At 33.7% G+C, this 15330-nt stretch overlaps 1 protein-coding gene across 2 annotated transcripts; it reads right to left on the bottom strand.

Moving 5' to 3' along the window:
- Positions 1-1050: 1050 nt before the first annotated feature.
- On the bottom strand, positions 1051-2592 carry LOC135140158 (rhomboid-related protein 2-like). 2 transcript variants are annotated; one of them, XM_064070581.1, is made up of 4 exons: positions 2127-2592; positions 1687-1988; positions 1434-1635; positions 1051-1384 (listed from the first exon to the last, which is right to left on the bottom strand). In XM_064070581.1, exons 1-4 carry the CDS (start codon positions 2199-2201, stop codon positions 1097-1099), a joined length of 867 nt encoding a protein of 288 aa, XP_063926651.1. In that variant the 5' UTR covers positions 2202-2592; the 3' UTR covers positions 1051-1096. The 2 variants fall into 2 exon arrangements, with proteins under 2 accessions (XP_063926651.1, XP_063926652.1); XM_064070582.1 differs by having other exon boundaries at positions 1256-1384; positions 1434-1534.
- Positions 2593-15330: the final 12738 nt, after the last annotated feature.

Raw genomic sequence — 15330 nt, 5'->3', positions numbered from 1 at the left:
GCCGAAATCGGAAAATTCAAAATTGACATATTTACTTAAAAAAAAAACGGAAAAATCGAAAAACTAAAAAAATCGATAAACCTAGATATGAGAAACAGAAAATTCCAAAAATCGAAAAATTGATATACAGAGTAAAAAATTTAAAAAATCGAAGTTAAAAAATCGTAAAAACAAATTCCATTCGATTTTCCGTTTTATCGATTTTGCAATTTTTTGTTTTTTCAATTTTTTCCAATTTTGAAAAAATCATCGACTTGACAACAATGAATGGCTTATGACGTCACGCCCAAAGGTGCACGTGATTTCAATATTAATTTTTAATCATTTATTGCTACACTATAAATAATCACATGCACTTTTTACAACAATACCCTTGTTTTATGAGTTGTGCTGAATCATTTTCTGGCTTTACACAAAAACGTGCAAGATGCCTATTCCAATGGTTGTTTCTGGAAATTTTAATGTAAGATTTGATAAAGGTGAGGGTCTTCAATTACTACAGTTTTTCAAAGACACACTGATGTTGGACATAATTAGTAGTTGACTGTTCCAACGACTACTTAAATTAGGTACTTCACTTGACGTTGTTTTCACACGCTTTATTACACATTCAAGAACTGATAATAATTATATCAGTCATTTTATTAGTCACCATAGACCACTTCTAACTACATTAAATGATAGGAATAAAGATAAGATGATAATCGCTCTAACATTTGTAAATATTTACTTCTGTATGATAAATAAATAATACAAAGTATATTTTATAATAAACAACAATTGACAATACATGGATTACTTTAATTAACCCAATCATTGTCATTATTCATCATTTTGTGAAAAATACAAGTGTAACATATTTTTGGTTTTTATTATTTTTTAAGAGAAAATTAATGACTTCGCCGCGTGTACCTACGTGTTTAATTAATACACAATTACATTCCGTATAACGTATTACTAATGACATTGTCAATGTAAATAATCAATTCTCTTTCATTGTTCAAAAACTACTGATTTCTTTACGGCACCAATTAAATTAAAACACTAGGCAATTTTGTAAACTTTTATTAAAACAAAAAAACATAAAAGGCACGCTTTAAATTTGTACGGGGAAATAATAACTGTAGAAAATATTACAACAGATTTCGAGCAACATGAGTATCACATAACAAGCCAGGGCAATCCATCGTTTTATGTTTCCTTTCTCTTTAAGTTTTTGATCCTTTGAAACAACTATGCTGACTAAAAAACCTGCCATAACCGCAAAAAAATGAGTAAGCCATGCAATTTCATACTTGTTGTCAATGGAATCAATAAGGATTCCAATGATAACACTAACGAACATTATGAGTTGCATTTTTCGATAGGGCATTTTCTTCCAATTCTAAAAAAGTGTTATATTTGTATTGTCAAAAGTACAATTTTTGGTTTACCATGATTATGACAGGGATATAGGCAGTGATAATGGACAAGACACCGCCGCTGGCCCCCACCACTGAGTGAATGGGATCTCCCAGGGAACCTGCAACCACTCCTGCGAAATAAATAACGAAAACCCGCCACCAGCCCTGGTTCTTTTCAAGAAAGTTGCCGTAGACGATTTGGAGGAACAGATTTGAAATAAAATGTCCATAACTTTGAGAAAAACAAACATTTTCAACCATTCTATAATAATTAAATACTCACTCTTTATGCACGAACATGTACGTCAAGTACCTCCAAAACTCGTATCTCTTCATCGGGTCATAAGTAAACAGCTTGGCTATGGGTCCCGTCGCAGAATTCGTGGAGTCGACATTTTTAATTATTTCATCAATCAAGAAAAAAAATAATTGGATACAAGAAATAATTATCAATCCGAAACTAGGCGGCCACCACAATTTCCACATAGTTTGCAAATTTGACTCCTCTGATTCGGCATTATTCGGATTCTGGGGGTTAACTGCGCCTTCGCGATGGTCTAGGTGTCTATCGTGGTCGACGTGGGCCTGAACACGAAAAATACGGGCTGTAAGTCGTCAATTTTCGTCCTTATATTCTCATTAATACGGATCAGCGTTGTCAACATTTGTGTCATTTCTGGGTATTCTCTCACAAGGTTGAAACTAAGGGTTGAAAATACTCACCTCGTCAAACCTTAACGTCTGAATATTTTCGTCATCATTCTGTATTGGCACAATTGTCGAAGAATGTGATTCCATGTCTCACTATAACTTGTCACAATGTAGAAACGAGACAGCTTATCTACTATACGTCACAAATAAAGTGCAAAATTTTGTGAGCCCTTCCACCGCAAAACAATCACGTCAATTGGAAACCTGAGATACCTGTCTGGTCAGGGAAACATTTTTCCGATGATTTCTTAGATAAGGTTAGTTTATTTCATTTAATTTATAAGTTTATCGTTTATCAGACAGTGTAGGTATAATTATGATAATGATTTGTTTTACAGAAACCTTGACTCATCCGTTATCTCTTCTGAACTTTTTCCCAATAGTTTCATTGTACATACCGGGTGTCCCACGTAACACTTTCGGGCTCAATAACTCACAAATTAAATGCACTGTTCTATTTTTAAACGCTCAGTAAATACTTATAGTTAAATTAGAAAATACTGTGCAGTTTTAATTGATCGCGACTGATTTTATAACTATGCAAATTATATCTATTCATAAATCAATTTATTTTTTAAACTGTGTGAAAATCTGTTAAATACTGATCATACATATTTTTTTTACAGATCTCAAATAAATACCGAGCGTTTTATTACTGCTCTTTAGATAAGAAGGATTTGATACGATCGGTAATATACAGAAAGAAATGGTATTAGGGTTTTGAATTTTGATGAATAATTTTAAACTTACATGAATATAAATTATAATTGTGCGGATTACGAAAACTGAAAACCCTAAGATAAGAGTTACCTACTAAATGTTCCTTCTAAGAATTTGCTATTAGCATTATCGGATCTTGTGCCTTCTTCGATAATAATCGACTGAACGTTCATCAATTAAGAACTGAGGAATTATCTGAGAGATTATAGTTACTATTTTGTCGCTTAAATGCAAACGCCAATAATGAAATGACGAAGATAACGAAATCGGTCACTGCACTCGGCCTCTGTTTTAGATGTGAATCGCGGCATTTTGATGGTTCTTGGAAGTTTTCGGATGACGCGCGTACTTTAATAAGACTTTAAGACTTGCCATAGTTAATGAATAATCACGTAGTAATCTTAAATTGGTATTTTCACTTTTACTCTTGTTTTAAGGTCCGGAAACTTCTTTTCCTAATATTATAATAGTTTTTTTTTTATTATTTTAATTTGTTTGTATAGATTCTAATCATCCCAAATTTTATTATTGTAATTTAGGGTAATAGGGGATGATCCTTGTGAAAAGTACCATTCGTAGATTGGACCTCATACGTCCATGTCCTACCTAAGTATTTAACGTAATACTTGCAATTATTCACTGATATTTAATTTAAGTTTTGTGCTAATATTTTATTGATCAGGGATAGGAAAAGATTATTTAAGGATATTTCGAGTAGCTTTTTTGTTTTAAATAACTTTAAGAAGACGTAGATATTTGGCCCTTTTGTAGCAACTGTTGATTGGCATACCTATATCTAAATAAATTGAAGTAAATAGTAATTATTTTAGTTTTGTATTATCAAGTAGAGATTATTATTATTTAGCGGACGCGTCAAATATAGATTTTCGGTATTGTAGCCTTAAGAATGCAATTATATTTAATCTTTGTCTAAGGACTTACAATTTTAACTATTACTTCTGTTAAATTTATACTTAATACACTTTTTAAATGAAGAACATATCTTACTTATTACCTCTCCCTGACTGCAATCTAGCTATCCATTTCCAAGGAAATGGGCCTACACCCAAATAAATAATTTGATTAGTGTCCATGCTTGGCCACCGATAATAACACAGATGGACACGACATACTGTTCCAAATAATACCCGACGGAGACAGTAGTGTCTACCATAAATTACTGTTATCATCTCCGTATGGCCCACCAGAGGCGGATCTAAACTGTTGGGGGCCCGATGCTATTATTTAATTGGGGCCCCATTTATGAATAGAAGTTTGTTAGAAACATTTAATTTACACATTTTCAATACTTTAATATAAAAAAACAATAACAAAAAATACAAAATATAATAAACAAACAGAAACAAATTATATAACAATTTTCTTTCTGCACTTCGTATGGCGCTGTCATTCTCAATAATTGCAAGAATCGACAAAGAACTTAGTCTTTCGTTTTTCATTGTCGATCTATATTTATTTTTAATGAAATAATACAAATGAGGTTTTTTTGAGAAAATTATCTTTGAATTTAGACTAAATTGAAATAGACACTAGGCAACAAGCACATTTGGGCAAAAGAAAGAGAAATTAGAGTTACGGCTTCAAATTTTGGACGGATTCACAAACTTAGACCGACTACAGCAACAACTAAAACTGTGGAGTCTCTGTTGTACAGTACATTTAGAGGTAATACTCATACATACTATGGACAACTAAGTGAAGAAAAAGCTGTCAAGTGTTTTGAAATAAATAAAAGTATAAAAACTGAACAGTGTGGCTTGTTAATTTCAAAACAATTTCCTTACTTGGCTGCTAGTCCAGACAGGGTTCTAGACGATAGGAGTACATTAGTCGAAATTAAATGACCTTCAAAATCGCAAGAATTGTCTCCCGAAGAAACCGTTAGAAAAAAAAAATCAAATTTTGTACATTGACAGACAGAGAATTGAAACTAAAAAAAAATCATGATTACTACTTTCAAGTTCAGGGACAAATGCTTGTTACGGGTATTTCACAAGTTCATTTTGTTGTGTGGACATCCAAAGGCATAAATATAGAAAAAATTTATAAAGACGAAATTTTTTAAAATAAATAAAATTTGTTTCTATTTTTTTATGTACCTAATTTAATAATTTATTAGAAGTACATTTTTCATCACCAAGACTTGCATATTTTTATTATAAATATATTTTGAAAATGATCTCTCGGCAAATGATAACATATACGAGCACTTTTTTCGAGTAAACAGTGAAGGGAGAAGTTACTGTAAGTGTTTATTTTTTTACCCTACGGGCTTAAAAAGATTTTTTTCACTAGCAGCCTGGACGCATGCAAATGTTGACTCATTTAGTGGTAGCAAATTCAACTTTTGCTACCACGGGTTCAAAAAGAAAAATTGAGGTTATGTACGCAATGTTTGATGTGATTATTTCTTAAAAAATGAATAAATGTGTGCTACAAACATTACTTGAGTATACGCATGGTAGTTGGTAGACGGTAGAAGATAAAATGATTAACTCAGCGACAAGTATAAACGGTTTTCTTTGTGTTGAAGATTTAGATTAAGTTTGATTAGAAATCAAAACAAAATCATGTTGCGTCAAAAAATTGAACGTTTATTTTTCAGTTTATTGTCTTATGGTTTCTACTAGTGAAAAAAAGAGTATATTAACCACGGTTGCAAAGCCACTTCTAGACCTCGCACTTAGAGTCCTCGACGCTGCGCGTCTCGGGTTCTAATTTGCGCTCGGTCTAGAATGCTTGGCTCTGCAACCTTGGCTAATAATATACTATTTGACACTACATTTTTTTTCCCTAGTTAACAAAAAAAAACCAAATAGATACATTTTATAAACTAAATAACTAATTTTTCTTTCCTTTACCCCATCCCGCCTTGCTCCAGCCTTACTCTTGTCCTCCCCACTTCTTTCATCCATTCCACCCCTCTTCCGTCTTCATTCAATGTCTCTGTCACACTCTCCTCTCTTTCTTTGCTCTGCTCACAGTCATGCAGCATGTGCTCTATCGTCTCTCGCCCTTCTCCACATATCCTACACATTCTCTCACCTTCGCTTACCCAAAACTTATTATTTCTTTCTTCATTTCCACACCTAAATCTCGCAATTATTATTTTTTCTTTCGCCCTTTCTCTGTCTAGGTACCTTGGTATTGTTTCTGTTATTATCTTTCTATAGTCTGCATTGTACCTAGAATTACTTACACTCGCTCTTCTTTCTTGTTTATCTATGTCTCTGTCACGCATACACAACTCTTCTCTCATACTCACCCCCATTTCTCTCTTTCTCTCTATTTCCATCCATGCGTATCCCAGTCTTTCATAATATCCTTGTCTACCCTTGTGATGTTCTTTCCCTGCTTCCTTTTTTTTCCTTCCAGCATTCATACAATATCCTACATTCCTCTCTTTCTTTCAACCTTTCATCATACTTTACAGCTCTTTTCCCAGTGTATACTCTTAGTTTCTCTCGTTTACATTCTTCTCTTACTATATAGCCTGGCGTCTCTTTCCGTAGCCCTAACATCCACCTCAAATATTTTTCTTGTACTGCTTCAATATCTGCATATTTCTTCCATCCCCATATCTCCACTCCATACATTAATACACTCCTAACTAAACTATCAAACATTTTCATCCTTCTTCTTACGTCATGTCCAAATATTCTCTCACCTATATTCCACACCATTCCCATTATCTGCATTACTTTGACCCTTCTTTCTCTTATGTGTGCTTTTACCGTGTTAGTTGTTGTAAACTTAAATCCTAAATATTTAAACTCCTTTACTGTGTCTATGATTCGATCTCCCCAACGCCACACTTTTTCCTCCCCTTTTTCTCCCTTTTTTTCTAAACACCATCATTTCTGTTTTTTCTACATTTACCTCCAGTTTCTTTCTTTTAAAGTATCTTTGCAGATTTTGTTTCATCTCATTCATTCCACATTCATCCTTCGCCAATATTACCAAATCATCTGCAAATGCCAAACACCATATCTTTTCTCTCCCCACCACAATTCCTCCCGCTTGTACTCCTCTAAACATTTCCTCGATATCGCTTATGCAAGAAGCAAACAGACTGGGACTTAATGGGCATCCTTGTCTCAATCCTTTCGTCGTCCAAAACATTTCGCTTTCTATTCCTCGCACTCTCACACTAGTCACTGTCTCTCTATAAATCTCTCTTGCTGCTACAATTACTTTTTCACTCAGTCCTCTTCTTTCCATGCATTCCCACAAGCACTCTGTCCACCGTATCAAACGCGGCTTTTAGGTCTACAAACAGTGCATATACCCGACCTCTTTCCTTTAGCATCTTTTTTTCTATTAGATGATGCAGGATATATACATTGTCCATAGCCCCTCTACCTCTTATAAATCCCACTTGACTTTTCGATAATATACTCTTTCGTTCATCTCTGTCATCAACCTTTCATTTAACACCATTGCGTACAGTTTATATGCCGTATTTAGAAGAGTTATTCCCCGATAATTCTCTACTTTTTCTTTACTACGCTTTTTATGAATTTTTCCTACTCTCCATTCCCTGGGAAAACCTTTCCCGTCCACACATAATTCATTAACTGGCGCAATCTTTCAATCATCCCATCCATCCCAAATATCCACACTTCGTTTACCAACCCATCCCTCCCAGGTGCTTTTCCCCTTTTCAGTCTTCCTACTTGTTTTCCTACTTCCTCTACTCGAATCTCCGCTTCCCTTTCTCTACCACCAATCCCGGTTTTACTATCTTGCAGTACAATTCTCTCTTCCTTTCCATTCAACAGTTTCATAAAATGCTTCTTCCACTGTATTATAGGTATGTCTTCACTAATGGTGATTTTGTTCTTCCGTTCTTTATTTATATACTGCCATACCTCTTGCTCAGTTCTTATGGCTTTAATTTTTTCTTCTTCTTCTTGCTGTATCTCTTCTTTCTTTTCTTTGCATCGTTTTCTATAATTATTTTTTGCTTGCCAGTACTTTTCTTTTATACCTTTCCCCCTTTTCCATCTTTGTAAACATTTCCTTGCTTCTGTTTTTAAATCTCTGCATCTGCTATCCCACCATCTGTTTCCCTTTTCTGAATTTGGCGTTACAATTTCTTTTCTTATGGCTGCTTTTTCAATTTCTCTTTTTAATTCTTCCATTTTCTTTTCAGTTCTTTTTTCTTTAAATTCCACTTCCAACATTTTTTTTTTATAATGCTCAATTCCTTCTTCATTCCATACCCATATCTTCTTCTCTTTTCCTACTTCATTCCTTAAGTATCCGCTCCCTCTACTAATGCCCCTCACTTTTACTTCTAGTGGCATGTGATCGGAGTCCACTCTTTCTCCTATCTTGAATGTTTCTACCTCTTCTTCTGTTAATCCGTTTAGTATTACGTAGTCTATTACCGATTCCCCTCTTTTACCTATCCAGGTAAATTCCCCCTCCTCGCCCCTTCCTTCACCCCATTCAAGACTTCCCAACCTCTTTCTTCAATTAATTCCCATAGCAATTTTCTGTCTTTATCTTCTACTTTATCTTTCGATTTTCGTGTGTTTTCCCCGTCTTTTTCCCTGCTTTTGTTCCCTATTCTGGCATTAAAGTCCCCTCCTAACAATAGAAATTCTTCTTCGGACTCTTCGATTTTTTCTTGTATTTCTTGTTTCGTGTTTCTCATTCCTCTACTATATATTGTACAGATTCTCCATCTTTTTACTTCCCGAGCGTAAGCAAAGGAAGTATTGTAATCGAGTCCGTCGGCCGACTCTCTACTTTTACGTTTTCTCGATATTTCATGACCCCTAGAAGACGAAGAAATAGGTCTCCCATTTCCGTCTGTCTGTCCGTCTGTCCGTCTGTCCGTCTGTCCGTCTGTCCGTCTGTCCGTCCGTCTGTCCGTCCGTCTGTCCGTCTGCCGTCCCGGATTTTTATTAGACAGATAATCTCCGAAAGTACTCGACCGATTGTTGTGAAATTTTGTACTTATATTAAGAATATCCTGTAGATGGTAAAACGCTAACCAAAATTTGTCTAATCATCCCCACCACTAATGCGATGACGTCACTTCAAAATTGTACATAGTAAATGGGTTTTCAATTGTATAAAATAACATAGTCCTACACATGTAGTTTACAACTCTGAATCGACTTTTCACCCGAAACGTCCAGATTTTTGGAAAAAAAATCAAAATTATAAAACAACATTTTGAAATTTAATTTTTAATCTGCTAACCAGAATGCTTTGAAATGTTGCAGATGTTTTAAGGCTATAAAGAGCATAATAAATTTTTAGTCAAAAAATATTTGCTTATCCTCTCCAAAAACTTGATGACGTCAGCTCAAAAGTTTGTGGAATAAATCATATCTAAAATGTACAAAATATGATGAGTCTGTACTTGTGATCTATCACTCCATTCATATTTTTTGGATTTGCTTATACAGGGTGACTCAAAAAAATTAATGAATGCGTAAATTTATTTTACTGATTTACTCAGAAACTACAAAACCGAATGCTTTGAAATCTTGCAGATGTTTTAAGGTTATAAAGAGCATAATAAATGTTTAGTCAAAATATATTTGCTTATCCCCTCCAAAAAATTGATGACGTCAGCTCGAAAATTTGCCGAATAAATCCTATCTAAACTGTAAAAATATGATGAGTCTGTACTTGTAATTTATCACTCCATTCATATTTTTTGGATTTGCATATACAGGGTGACTCAAAAAAATTAATGAATGCGTAAATATATTTTATTGATTTAATCAGGAACTACAAAACCGAATGCTCTGAAATCTTGCAGATGTTTTAAGGTCATAAAGAGCATAATAAATGTTTAGTCAAAATATATTTGCTTATCCCCTCCAAAAACTTGATGACGTCAGCTAGAAAGTTTGCCGAATAAATCATATCTAAAATGTACAAAATATGATGAGTCTGTACTTGTCATTTATCATTCCATTCATATTTTTTGGATTTGCATATACAGAGTGACTCAAAAAAATTAATGAATGCGTAAATATATTTTATTGATTTAATCAGGGACTACAAAACGGAATGCTCTGACATCTTGCAGATGTTTTAAGGTTATAAAGAGCATAATAAATGTTTAGTCAAAATATATTTGCTTATCCCCTCCAAAAACTTGATGACGTCAGCTCGAAAATTTGCCGAATAAATCATATCTAAAATGTACAAAATATGATCAGTCTATACTTGTGATCTATCACTCCATTCATATTTTTTGGATTTGCATATACAGGGTGATTCAAGAAAATAAATGAAAGCGTAAATTTATTTTACTGATTTACTCAGGAACTACAAAACCGAATGCTTCGAAATCTTGAAGATATTTTAAAATTATCATAAGCATGGTAAATTTTTGATCAAAATGTATTTGGTCGTCCCCCCTAAAAAATTTATGACGTCACCACAAAATTTTGCTGAATAAATCATATCTAAAATGTACAAAATATGGTGAGTCTCTTCTTGTGATTTATCATTCCATTCAAATTTTTTCGATTTGCATATATAGGGTGACTCAAAAAAATTAATGAATGCGTAAATTTATTTTATTGATTTAACCAGGAACTACAAAACCAAATGCTTTGAAATCTTGCAGATGTTTTAAGGTTGTAAAGAGCATAATAAATTTTTAGTCAAAATATATTTGGTTATCTTCTACAAAAAACTGATGACGTCAGCTCAAAAGTTTGCCGAATAAATCGTATCTAAATTGTACAAAATATGATGAGTCTGTACTTGTTTTATTTACAATCAGTTTTCTTTCAACTAAGCCTTCCATTTCTATTGCCCCCTCTCCTATTTCTTTAATATCTTTCTTCACTCCTGTTATGATTCTACCTTTTGCTCTACCCTTGCGTTTTTCTTTTTTTGCCCCTTGCAATTTCCACTGAAATTCCTTTGGCAACACGTCTTTCAGTTTGTTCCAGTCTCTCTCTAGTATCCATGTTTCTGTTAGTCCCACAAAATCAAAATTTTTCACGTAGTTCCAAAATAAGTTATCTTTCTTTTTCAAACCCGCAATATTTCAAAAGAGTAATTTTAAACCACTTTTATCTTCTCCATTCTTCTTTCCCATTCCCCTATTATGTACAAAATCTACATTCTTAAACCTAAAGTCTTTATTTGTCCCATCATTACTAACCCTCCCCTTTGTGTTTCTTTCTTCGGTTAGTGCTGACTTGATTTGAGAAATTTTTCTTCCAATTTTCCTTTATTTTTATTCCATATATACATTTTATCCCCTACTTCCAGCTTCTTATATCCCACCCTTGTTGTGTATCCTGTTTTTCTTTCCCCTTTAGCTATCACCCTAATTCCTTTTTAAATTTTTTGTACTGTCCAATCATTATCAATATATATTCTCTTTCCTCTCAGTTTAATTTTATTCTTCATCACCTCTTGTTTATCCTCCCAAAGCGTCTTAACCAGTATTTTCTTGTTTTCCTCTTTCCCTATAATTATTGTTTCCAACACTTTTACTTCTACCTCAATTTCTTTTTTCAAAAATTCCTCTACTTCTTTTGCATCTGTTCTTTCCCTTATTTCCATACCCGTAATTATGAAATTGTTTCTTCTTTCTTGCCTCTCTTTTTTTTCCATCTTCTTCTCTAAATTACTGATTCTTTCTTCGAAGCTTCTCTCCTTTTGTTTCCATTCTTCTCTTTCTCTTTCCAGTATTCCATTAATTGTCTGTAATTCTTTTTTTACCCCTCTATTTTCTTCTCTCAGTTGTTCCATTTCTTCCATTAGTTGCTTCATCATTTCCATCAACGGCTCTTGTCCTTGCTTTATTTGTTCTCTTTCTTCCATTTTCAATGTTTTTGCTGGCTCTTTGCGCGGCGAGTCGTCTTCTCTCGTGCGGCGTACGCCTCTGCTCACTATCAGCTCTTTCTCGCCAGGCTTTGCACTCGCGTTTTTTTTTTTTTTAGGAAATATTCTCTTGTGCTGCTTTTACTATCACGTAGGGAGAAGTTACTGGACGTAGGGCTTTTTTAAAACATCTCCTTTCTGGGATAAGTAGTAGATACACTTAACTACTTATACGTGTTAAACAAAAGCTGTATTTTATATATTTTTTATTATTATTATTAAGACCCACCACTGACCCGGAAATGACCGGCATTCAGGCAAGACTTCTATCATTATTATTATTATAAATATGTTTATTAGTTTTATTAATTAAGAAAGCAAATATATATTAACAATAATATTACAATGAATTTTTAGTAATCGTAATCATATGTACTGAATTCAGGATCGTGAGTGGAGTAAAAATATTATAGTTCCCCAGTTTTAAGTCGGTTTTATGATAGTACCTCATTGCGTAAAAGTTAATTTCCTTAACAACCGGTCCTGGCGGCTTGTTATAAAACTAAGTTCCTTGCCATAAATTAGAAAAATCAGCCGAGAACGCTAACAATCAGCTTATGGTAGACCACGCGATAAGGGTTTTACCTGGAAAGTTGCTTCCGTAAATTTTAGTGGCGCTCCTATCGGCAAAGTACTCAACTAACGGCTCAAATTCTGTCGAATTGATACCCATTTTTTTTCAATAATTGTTAGTTTTTGTTAAAAACTCTGCTAAGCAATAGATCAGTAATTTTCGTCTGATATTCCTGTTAAAATTATTCGACGTATTTTGCTTTAATTTGTGGTATATTTTGATTTTAATAAACACATTATTATCTAAACAAATTGTATCACTGACAAACATTTAATGACTCTGCGGCCTGTAAAAAGTGATGCTTTGTCCATGTGCGAATTTTCAAGCGATGGTTATGAGTCAAAAAACTTGAAAAGAAAACATCCAGTGGTGCTTTTTTTACGATATTTCTCAGCAATATTTTTTTAATTGATTGAACTGATCTCTGCGCTCTAACGTCAAATGTCATTTTATTGTAATTAAGATCACAGTATAGATATCAATTGATGTCTTATCTATACTGTGATTAAGATAGTAATGATGTACCCATCCATGCTCTGAAGTATATTTGGTTGCCTACTTAATTCCAACACCTGCTCTAAATATGTTTTTAACTAGCTGACCTGTGAACTTCGTTTCACCTACAATTTAATTTTGAATCTGCAAAACCGAATGCTTTGAAATCTTGCAGATGTTTTAAACATATGATAAGCATAATAAATTTTTATTCAAAATATATTTACTTATTTCCTCCAAAAAATTGATGGCGTCAGCCCAAAATTTTGCCAAATGAATCCTATCTAAAATGTCCAAAATAGGATGAGACTATACTTCTGATTTATCATTCCATACATATTTTTTAGTTTTGCTTATAGGAGGTGTCTCAAAAAAATTAATCACTGAGTCAATTTATTTTATTGATTGAATCAAGAATTGCAAAACTGAATTTTGAAATATTGCAGACGTTTTGAAGTTACTGTTTGACATGGTAGGTTTTTAATCAAAATATATCTGTTTATCAAGCCCAAAAACTTGATGACGTCATCTCAAGATTTTGCCGAATAAATCCTATCTAAAATGTGCAAAATATCATCAGTATATTTTCGTAATTTATCATTGCATTCATATTTTTTAGATTTGCTTTTACAGTGACTCAAAAAAATGTATGGATCAGTCAAGTTATTTTAGAGAATAACTCAAGTTGCAGAAATGAATACTTTGAGATCTTGCAGACGTTTTAAAATTATTGTAAGCACGGTAAATGTTAAGAATAGTTATTTACTCCCCCCCTAAAATTGATGGAACGGCTTACTCGATTTTCGCAGATAATTTTGGGAATACAATACAGTTATTTTTAGTATTACACTGCACCAATCCAAGGTGGTATACGTGTTGATCGTAAATGATGATTAGGTCATCACAAAATTGTGTGAAGAAAAGATTCAACTTGAAAATGCTGAATATGTTTCATTATACAGGGTCATTATAAAATATTGTAGTCGAAGAAGGCCATGACTTTGGTGACATTGTGTGCCGCCTTTTTCAGTTTTGTGGAAAGAATTACACTAATATTGGAATTTTTATTTTTAACGCCACATTAGTATGACATTAGCGGCTGCACTGTTTCAACGCTTCATCAAATTCTGTCAGATGTCAATAAATTTTTTCGTTTGTACTGATTACTGGCACGTTTTCCCACATTTTGTGCGTTAATTGACTTGTCTTGTTTTCATTTTTGCTGTCTTCCCCTTTGTTAGAACTTTAATAAGTGTCTCAAAAAAACAGTTTTTATCAAAACTGCAGATCATTGTGGAATAATCTCAGGTAATGAACACAAAGGAATAACTATGGTCAGTGTTACAAATGATTTTTTTAGTTCTTTGGAGCAATCATCATGCCCTATTACCCTAATGGGGTGTTAAATGAGGATGGGGATGGAGTGTACTCTGTGGAGGCGTCTAAAAACGAGTATCTGGTGAAATGTTCTGTTGTCATTGATGAAGAATCTTTGAAGACGCTATACGGCGAATTATGGCCAGATTTAACGACACTGGTAGCGTTTCTAAGTGAAAACCGACGGGGAGACCTCAAGTTAATGAAGACGTTGTTGAAGATTTAAGGATGAGAATGGAACAAAGTCCGAATAAAGCTTTGTCAAAAATCTTGCCTGTCCGGAGTACCATACAGCACATGTCAGAAAATCGTAAAACAGAAGTTACATATGCATCCGTACAAGATTTCGTTGGTTCAGGAGCTGCAACCAGCTGATTTTCCTCGCCGCGTTGGGTATTGTCGTTGGTTTCAAGCTGATATGGACGATAACGGGATTCCCAATTTGTCGTTTTTTTCTGTTGCAGCCTGGTTTCATCTGTTAGGCTATGTCAACTGACAGAACTTCAGAATTTGGTGTATAGAAAATACTCACGCTTTTGAAGAAACACCATCACACGCAATGAAGATTGGTGTGTGGTTAGCTGTTTCCAGACGACGATTCATAGGCCCGATACGTTTTCAAGTAAATGAATGTGATCAATAAACAAAATTAAATGTAGAAAGTGTATGTAGGTACTGCATTAAAGTTTTTTATTTTCAGTAACTTTCATTTTTCTTTCGGTGTTAGTTGCATTCTCTTATTTTAAAACTTATTTCAACTTACTGTTTAGTAATAATTGTAATTTTACTATTAGGAACGTTAAAAATCTTTATTAAACATTCTGTTGTTTCAAGAGGTCTCGTAATCATCTACAGAACTCTTAACACTATGCTCCTGAAATTTTATTGGTTTTTTCATCTTTTTTGTTATAAAAATTTTGAAAAATCTTGATATTAGGATCGCCATGTGGGGGTGTTTTGGGTAGAACCTCTTTGACATTCCTGTTATGCATATCTGGCATGTTTCAGATATCTAGAAACTGCAAAGCTGAAGGTAATGTTTGGACATAGCAGTTTTCACCTATTGTAGGGATGAAGATCAAGGCTTTCAGTTGTGTTTTTTCAAGAGAAAAGCACCGGTCACAAACCATGTCTGTACAATATTTTGACGAT

This window comes from Zophobas morio, unplaced genomic scaffold (genome assembly GCF_036711695.1).
Source record: "Zophobas morio isolate AGI-343-1 ecotype UQ-CSIRO unplaced genomic scaffold, CSIRO_AGI_Zmor_V1 ptg000038l, whole genome shotgun sequence".
Classification (NCBI taxonomy): domain Eukaryota; kingdom Metazoa; phylum Arthropoda; class Insecta; order Coleoptera; family Tenebrionidae; genus Zophobas; species Zophobas morio.
The sequence above is the reverse complement of the archived record's forward strand: the minus strand, read 5'-3'. Positions and strand labels throughout refer to the sequence as shown.